Source organism: Limulus polyphemus, unplaced genomic scaffold (assembly GCF_000517525.1).
Source record: "Limulus polyphemus unplaced genomic scaffold, Limulus_polyphemus-2.1.2 Scaffold318, whole genome shotgun sequence".
NCBI lineage: Eukaryota > Metazoa > Arthropoda > Merostomata > Xiphosura > Limulidae > Limulus > Limulus polyphemus.
The window spans coordinates 674715-683244 of record NW_013665928.1 but is presented as its reverse complement, the minus strand read 5'-3'; the positions used below and the strand labels follow the sequence as shown (position 1 = coordinate 683244).

Here is an 8530-nt window from a genome sequence, read left to right as displayed (position 1 = left end):
ATCTGGCTTAAATGCTTACATTTACTGACTGAAACATAAAAAAACAACATAATTAACAAGGATATTTATCAAGAAGTTAAGACTTATGAGTTCACATGCTAGGATTTCCTATGGATACTTGAAATAAATCAATGAAATTACCTGATAAGACCTGATGTGTACCAAATTTTGGCTGTTATAATGAAAATATACCCAGATATATCTAATTAATGTTGTAAAAGAACATGCTAAAAACAAATTTACTATGAAAGATAATTTTGAATTTTCAGAGAAAATCAGAAACTTGAAATTTTATAAGGGCTGGATGTCACATCTTTAAAAAAATTATTTACTAATATTTCGATAAATCAAACTATTAGTATTTATTTGGATTTGATTGACAATGACAAATATATCATGCCTTGAGAGATTTCAAGAAATGACAACAGAGGAATCCCACTGTAACAATGAAATATTTCGGTACAAAGATGGTTTAAGTATGGCAAATATTTTCATGTACTATGTGAGGAATTACATGATTATTTCTTCTTTCAAGTGTGAGCATCTGTTGGCACGTAATCATTACATATATTATCACAACACACACATTTCATTACACGTACCTTCCGTGAATAATAATAATTTATATTTCTTCTTGCAATCATCTTAGCAAAATTGAACTACCAAACTATGGTGTGTGATGTAATATATTGATTGTACACTATGTTTATAGGTAATTGGCTTATACATAATGATATGATAATAATGTGAAATCGAGCTATGCTTAGCTGCAGTCTATAATAAATTAACTGCCAAGTTAAGAAGAGAGGTTAGTGTTTGTTGTAGGTGCCTAATTGGATTCGCTGCATAGCATGTGAATGTCCCTTGTCCTGTAATTATGATTATTTTGTGTAATTTGTATGTGTTTTATTGAACAGTTTCTGGGATCTTTATGTAATTTTCATTACTGAGCTAGTCGAGGCTGTTGTTGATGACTTAGTTGTACGTGGTGGAACTAGGTTATCACAGTCACTATGAGAAGGAATGGATTGAAAACAGTCCCTCGTATGTAACAGATGTGGATTACACATACAGGTTTTTGAGAAATCAGAACAAGCAGCAGAATTTTTAAGTTATGCTTACAAAAAAGAATAAAATCATTAAAAATATCACGTAATCTTAACAAGAATCTATGCTGCATCTCTTAGAAGCAGTTACTAAAATTAAGAACAAATTATTACTTTGAGGTTGTTATTTATCATAAGCCTGTTTTTCTGGTTTTTATTGTAATAACAGTTTGTTCCAGTTAAAGGAAACATGATTGAAATTTTAATCTGTAGAGCTTATCACTTAACCAGCAATTGGGAATTGTTTAAATTAGAAGTAGAGAATATTAAGATACACCTAATGGACAGCTTTCTATGTCACAACAATTGATAATATTTTCAAAAAGTTTGTTTTGTGTTTCAACCTCTAAATAAAGGAAAGTGGACAGTACCAAAAAAAAAGAAATATTTATCACTTTGCCATTTATGGGCTTACATGGATTAAAAATTAAAAAGCAGCTGAGAATTTTAAATTAGGACAGCATATCTACAAGTTCAGCTAGTTTGCATATACAAGCCTGCAAGAAGATTACAGGACTACTGTGTTTTCAATGATAAAATTCCTACTATTATACCTTCCAATGTGGTTTACCTGTGTTTCAAGTACAGAAGCCCATATAACAGATTTTCATCTTGATACCTTCACAAATGTATTAAAGAGCATTTGAACAACAAAATAAAAGATAAATCCAGCATAATATACCACATTAGTACAGAATATGATGAATCACTAAGAAAAAAAATCTAGATCATTGGATCAGCAAAGACTGATTTATAGCTTCAGATTAAAGAAACTACTAATAATCACGATGAAACCAAAACTGAACTGAATGGCTATTGCTTCTAGACTGTTATTAGAACTATGACTGGAAGTAACACTGCAATAAACTATTGAACTTTAATGCATTAATCTCCATAAGTTTTATGGAAGATTATAGTGAATGCAACCAAATCTTGATCAATCACTGTTAGATGAGCAGTTTTTGTACTTTAATATTGAGTTTATTCTGTTGAAGAGTATGTTTCATAAATATACATAGACTGTATTTTTTTTGTATGGATTATCTTTGTTTCCAGGACAGCTAAGGGACTTTTTTTTTTATTTTTTTTTTGCAGTGACCCACTTCTTCTCCAGTCCTTTCTAGAAGGTGAAATACAACATTTAGGAAAAGTGAGTGTTATTCATTATAACCTAAAATTTTTAATGCATAGGACGGCAAAACTATCTACTGATTTTGAAAAAAATAAATTTTTTAAATTAAAAAGGATTATCATCATAAAACAAGTCTGCATTAGGAAAAAAATACTGCTTAGACAAATATTGTATGCCATGAATAAGTATAAAAATAATTTCATGAAAATTGTAAGCTTGATTCTTTGTGCTTTAATTTTCAAAGTATTGAAGCAGTTTTCCTTTGTCCAGTTTCCGGTTATCACAATTAAAGCTACTTGTGTTTTATCAAAGCGGTAGGCAATAAAGTGTTACTTGTATTTCTTTTATGTTATGTATATATTTTTTCTGCATGGGTACAGGAAGTGTCAGTTTAATTTTATCATATTGACATTTTCAGACTCAAGAAGATGGAAAAGTCTCAAAGTCAATGATATCTGCCTCCCAGCTATCTGGTCAAGAGCATGTAAGGGCTCCTGATGTTGTTCAGACACAGGGCCTTTTTCCTGCTATTGGCCTGAAGCCGTCCTTAGAGTCTATGGGATACAGCTTTCATGGTGCCGTAGTTACATCAATGCCCAATTCTTTAGGGATGGGAACCTCCATGATTAGTGGACTTCCAGTCTCTTCTGCAACTAATACACTTCTGCAACTTTCTGCCGATCCAACTATGCAGCAGAATTTTTCTTTAGCAGATGCAGCATCATTCCGAGTGTCATCCTCACCAGCTGTCACAACTTTCCAGTATCTACAATCTCAAGCAGGCTTGGTAGTTCCTCCTACTCTCTCAGCATCTGGTGCAACCATTCACCACATACCTTCTCCTGGTGGTGCCACTATCCATCACATTCCATCTTCAGTACAGTCACAACACCATCGCCCTTCATCAGCTCCAGCTCCACAGATTGCTACTCCCTCTCCTTACAATGTAAAATCTCCAGGCCAAGGCCCTTCATCAGTCCACAGTCTGCCTCCTCAATCACCAAATCAGCAGACCCGTTCTCCAAAACAATCTCATACTTCCTCTCCTGTACCCTCTTGGTCTCCAGTACCAAGTGCATTATCTTCAGCTGCTGGTCGTGGGTCAGGACTTTCAGGTAAACCACAGGTTTTTTATACAACTGGTGCTGTTAATCCAGTAACTCCATCTTCAGTCAGCCAGAAAAGTCACCAGTTGCCTCAAACTACTCTTCAGAAACAAAATCCAGGAAAGGCACAAACTACAACTAATTCATTTACAACAGCACAAATGCAAGTACCCAAACAACCTGTAGTTCAAATTCTTGCTCCTCAACAAAATACTGTAGGTATGCCACGAGCTTTGCATAGCTCTGGTCGTCCCATTCAGCCAAAACCTCAGCAGATTTTACCAAAGCCTACCGTTTCTTCTAATCAATTCTCTGCTTCTCTTTTGAAATCAAGTGGTGGCAGTGGGTCCCCCTCAGTTCACCCAAACCAGGGGCCTATGAGTATTGGCCTGAATGGCCCAATTAATGGGCCACCTTTGGTTTTGGGACAAAGCCAGCCTGGAGTGATAGCTGGTCCTCAGGGAACAATTGTACTTAATCAAATTATTCCAGGCCTTCCAGGGCAAAATCCTATATTAATACAAGGAAATCTAGGAAGCCTTGGAGGTGTTCAGGGTGTTCAGTTAGCACTTCGACCACAACATCCTGGTTCTCTCACAGTTTCTACCCACTCGGGTCATGTTGTGGCTGCCAATAATTCTGCACTAGTAGCTGCTCTCCAGAATTCTGGCCAACCGTCTCAGCACCTTTTGGACCAAGGTAAAAGTCCACTTGCAGGACAACAAACTTTATTCATTCCAAATACAATAACACAACAAGGCCTCCCTACACAAGGTCTTACCTTGGGGGGCACTGGAATACCAAGTAACTCTATTGTACAGTCTTCAGCTCATCCACCTACAGTTCTGAATGCTCGACCCAACATTATACTGGCCCCTCGAGTCATGGGATCCAATCAGTGTATTCAGCTTCAGCAAATTCAAACACCTCAAGGACCAATCACAGTAGCACTGGCACCTGGTCAAACCATTACATTGCCACAACTTCAAACTGCAATGGGAGGAACTGTTTCTGTTCCTAGTGTTCTTGCACCTGGTCAGAGTGTTTTACCCAGTTTACCTGTACAGCATCCTTTGTCACAGTCTCTTGTTCAACCTCAGCAACAACCGTTACATGATATTCAGACTCAGCAAATAGTCAGTGGAGTGACTCCAGCTCTTCAACCTTTTTTACACAAAACAGAACCTCAGACTTATGTTCAAGTGTCCCAGAGTTCTCCTCCTCCTCCTCAGGATGTACAGAATAAGCAGAGTATGCCTGCTCAGATGAGCCTTACTCCAGACACTTCTTCAGAATCCTCTAAGCCTACAAAAGTTCCTAGTGTTAATCTTGCAGAGCTTCTGAAAGAACATGGAATTTTAGATTCCACACCTCCATCTTCTCCAGTAGAATCCACTTCCCATGAAGAATCAGTGGTAAAAAATGATGCCTTCCCTGTGATATCATCACCTCCATGTACAGTTGTGACCCATGTATCAGGTCCTCATTCAACTTTTCCTTCCACAATCAATTCACAGGTAAAACATCCAATTGTTACACTCCTCTAACCATACTTAAAGTTTTGACACTTAAACTTGTTAGAAAAAGAAACAGGTAAACTTTAAAATTAACAATCCAAAATAAACACTCTACTTATAGTTCCTCAGTACTTCTCATGTATGCCTCATACATGATGCTAGGGCAAAATAAAAAATTAAAAGACAAGTCTGTATCTTAGTGCTATAAAATTATAAAATATCATGCACTTACATTAAAAACTTCACGAAGTTTTTTTTTACATCATTAAAATTTGTTGTAAGTATGGTTAAGATGGAGTAACAACAACTCACTTTATGGCTGGTATATTACAGTTTGCTTGTTATTAAGCAGAAAGCTACACTATGAGTATCAAAACCTCATGTTTAGCATTGTAAGTCCCAGGCTTACTACTGAGCCACTGGTAGGCGGGTATGTTACAGTTGTATAAAAATGATAAACTTCATTTTTTTATCCTAATATAATAACTTTTAAAAGTACAATTTGGTATTTTTGAATTTGGTGAAGGTGTGAAAAATGTTCATTTTTTATATTTTTGTTATTGTTTTTTATACTTTTACCAAAAAAGTTCTGCAAAATTTGAGTGTCATATAGCATGCAGCTAGCAAGTTTCTGATACAGCATGTCTCTTGGTATCACTGTTTCTATTTTATTGGAGAGCATGAAAAATCTATTTTTCCTTCAGAGTTAAAGATTACTTTTAAATTGTTCTAGCCTGTGATTATATTATTATGAAAGGACTTGTACATTTTGAATTCCTTCACTAATATTAAATACATAACATGTTGTCAGTTTTCCAATTGTTTTTCAAAGTGATCAGAAGTGTTTACAGTGGGTAGATATTTCTGACTTACTGTCAAAGGTCAATGGAAACTGAAAGATGTGTTGCCTAGGGTTGAGCTAATGATGTTTGGGATTTTGTAATTTCAGTAGAATTTAGAAAGCTAAAATCATGGAGAATGAGATTAAATGATTGTATAAAACCATTACAAAAAAATTTAAAACTAAAGGAAAAAGTTCTATGAACAATCATGATGCTGAAGAGAAGCATTCATGTTTACAGTATAGGCCTAAACGTATCCTAGGCTAGCCTAATTTATGGTAGGTTAATTAAATCATACAGTTAATGTAAAAAACAGGAATCTATAAAATTGAATGTGGAAATATTTATATTGAACAGACTAAAAGTAATTTAAAATATCATTTATAGGATATATATATAAGAAATAAAAAAAGTTTAAAATTCAGCCATAACAGAACATGTATATGAAACACAACATACGGTATTGTGGGAAAAAAACTGTAATATTGGCTTAACCAAAATGTATTATAGCCAATAATATTTGTGAATCCTCGAAAATAATTAAATATAAAAAATATGTATTATTAAATAGAGAAGTAGATCCTGTGAATATTTATGCAAAAATATGGGGGGGGGGGGTGACCTTCTCTAAAAAGTCCATGTGGGAACTGTGAAACTGTACATAGTTCACATGACCTATTTAACATAAAAAAAAGCATGATTATGCCTTACATCTCACTCCTGAACATGACATTGCAATGTCAAACATATAGTCAACTTTTTAGTGGTCAGAAATTGTCCTTTATTAAATTTTGTTAATTGTGTACCTGTTTTAACATTGTGTTTTATTTATTATTTTAATATTATACACAAGTGCCAAGAAATGATACTTGTGGTCCTAAGTAATTGCAATGATTTGTATTAAGTAATTATTTTTAGATCCGTTGTTGCCACTATACGAATCCTACCAGTAAACAAAGTTGTTATAATGATGACATGGTTTCTGACTGTATGGTTGAAGGAAAAAAAGGTCTCTCTTACATAAACCTATTTTGAAGTGCTTGTTAAATGTGCGTTTCTGTAGATTGATGGAGGCTACAGATGGGCTGTTAACTTGCTTAATCGATTACCTATGAGTGTTGATTACATTGATTAGTGTTATGTAAAGTAATCCACTAAGTGAAATTATGACTAAATTGATTAATGTCATGAAAATATTCAACTAATCAAAAGTGGCATTTCCGATTAGTCCAACTATTCAAGTAATTGAAATATTACCATTATGTATGGTTCCACATCCTTTACATCTTACCCACTTTTATGTTTTTGGGGATTAAATTTAATAAATATTATATAGTTTGGATCCCTATCCTGCCTTAGTTCTCTCCCACTTGGATGTGCTTCTCTATCTTGGAGTGTCATTCAGATGCTTTTGAAGGATGCTTCTTTCTTTCCCTCACATTGGTCCTTCCACCTTTTTAATATAGGATTCTAGCTATTTATGTGAGAGGAGGTAATGTACCGTATCGGGAGTTATAATTTTCCTATACTGAAAATGTATTTCCAATAGATGCTTACCTCTGCTAATATTTCCAACCCTTCCTCCCCACTGAAAACCAATGCTTCCATTTTCTGCCAAAACTCGAAGTGATAGTTCAGTAGAATTGAATAGAGGGAGTCACATGCATCAAGAATGTGGTTGTACTCTTATTGGTGGAGGGTTGTTGCATGATGATTTGCATGCAAGATGCATTTGAACCAGTTAATTCAAAGATTGTTGGGAGCTTCAAGGCTTGTGGCATGAGAAAAAAAAATGCATATAGATGGCAGCACTGAACAAGACTAGCTATTCATGTGAGGGAAGGTAAGTATCTATCAGAAATACATTTTCAGCATAGGAAACATAACTTCTGATAATAGCTATTTTCAGTTATTTCAATTATCCAAGTTTCATGTGAGAATAATCAAATAATTAATGAGCCTGATGATTAACTGATTATCAAATTTCAGTAATTGCCTAGTTCTAGTTGTAGCCTAGTGGTTAGCATTCTCAAACTGTGAATCTGAGGGTTCATAGTTTGTGTCCTGTTCCCATAGAAGCATACTGTGCATTTTGGGGCCATGGGTCTGTTATAAGAGTGACAATCAAACCTCTATTTGGTCAGACAAAAGCAACACGAGTTGACAGTGGATGTTGTTGATCAGCCACCTTCCATCTAATTTATCAGTTCAAAATTACGACCAGCTAGCCCTTGTGTAGCTTTGCACACAAAAATTCAAACGAAAGCAAACAAACAATGCATCTCTGTAGATTTGAGATAGAAATTTCAGTTGAAAAATAAGTAGGATCACAGTTTTGAAATGATGTGTTTCAGTAATAACTTTCACAGAATTGTCCACTTATTTTGCAGTGGTCTTCAGCTGACATGTCTTTAAGATTTATGCAGCGTGTTTAGTTTGTTGAGGTATTTTAGAATCTTGTAAACAGGTTTATTGGCAATACAAAAAATATTAATGGCTTTGAGCTAGGTGAATATTGTAACAGAAGAGTTGTTATATATTCAATATATATATATTTTTTTTGTGATTGTTTTGGAGAGATAAAGCAACTGGCAGAATTTCGACATCATCATCATAGACAGCAGTACATCGATAATTCTACCGATGCTTAGCTGCCATACAATCATGAATTATTATTACAAGAAAATGGGGACAAAAGTGGGATCTAACACGCCATGAATACAGAAATGGTGGAGCACATACAGGCGGGGGCGCAGCATCTAAGCCATGCATACACAAGCACTCGGGACAAGTCCTCTGGGCGAGTCCAGCGACATCAGCACGACAG

General features: G+C 35.0%; 1 protein-coding gene across 4 annotated transcripts in view; it reads left to right on the top strand.

Annotated features, from left to right (window-relative positions):
• LOC106457340 (mucin-6-like) overlaps positions 1 to 8530 on the top strand; it is a 96547-nt gene that overhangs the window by 22026 nt on the left and 65991 nt on the right. For all 4 annotated transcript variants that reach the window (XR_002610139.1, XM_013916742.2, XM_022383218.1 and 1 more), the window contains 2 exons: positions 2202 to 2256; positions 2657 to 4861. Coding sequence is in view for 3 of the 4 variants with exons in the window: in XM_013916742.2 (XP_013772196.1) it covers positions 2202 to 2256; positions 2657 to 4861 (2260 nt within the window). In the remaining variant the exon portion in view is untranslated. The remainder of the gene's footprint in view (positions 1 to 2201; positions 2257 to 2656; positions 4862 to 8530) is intronic.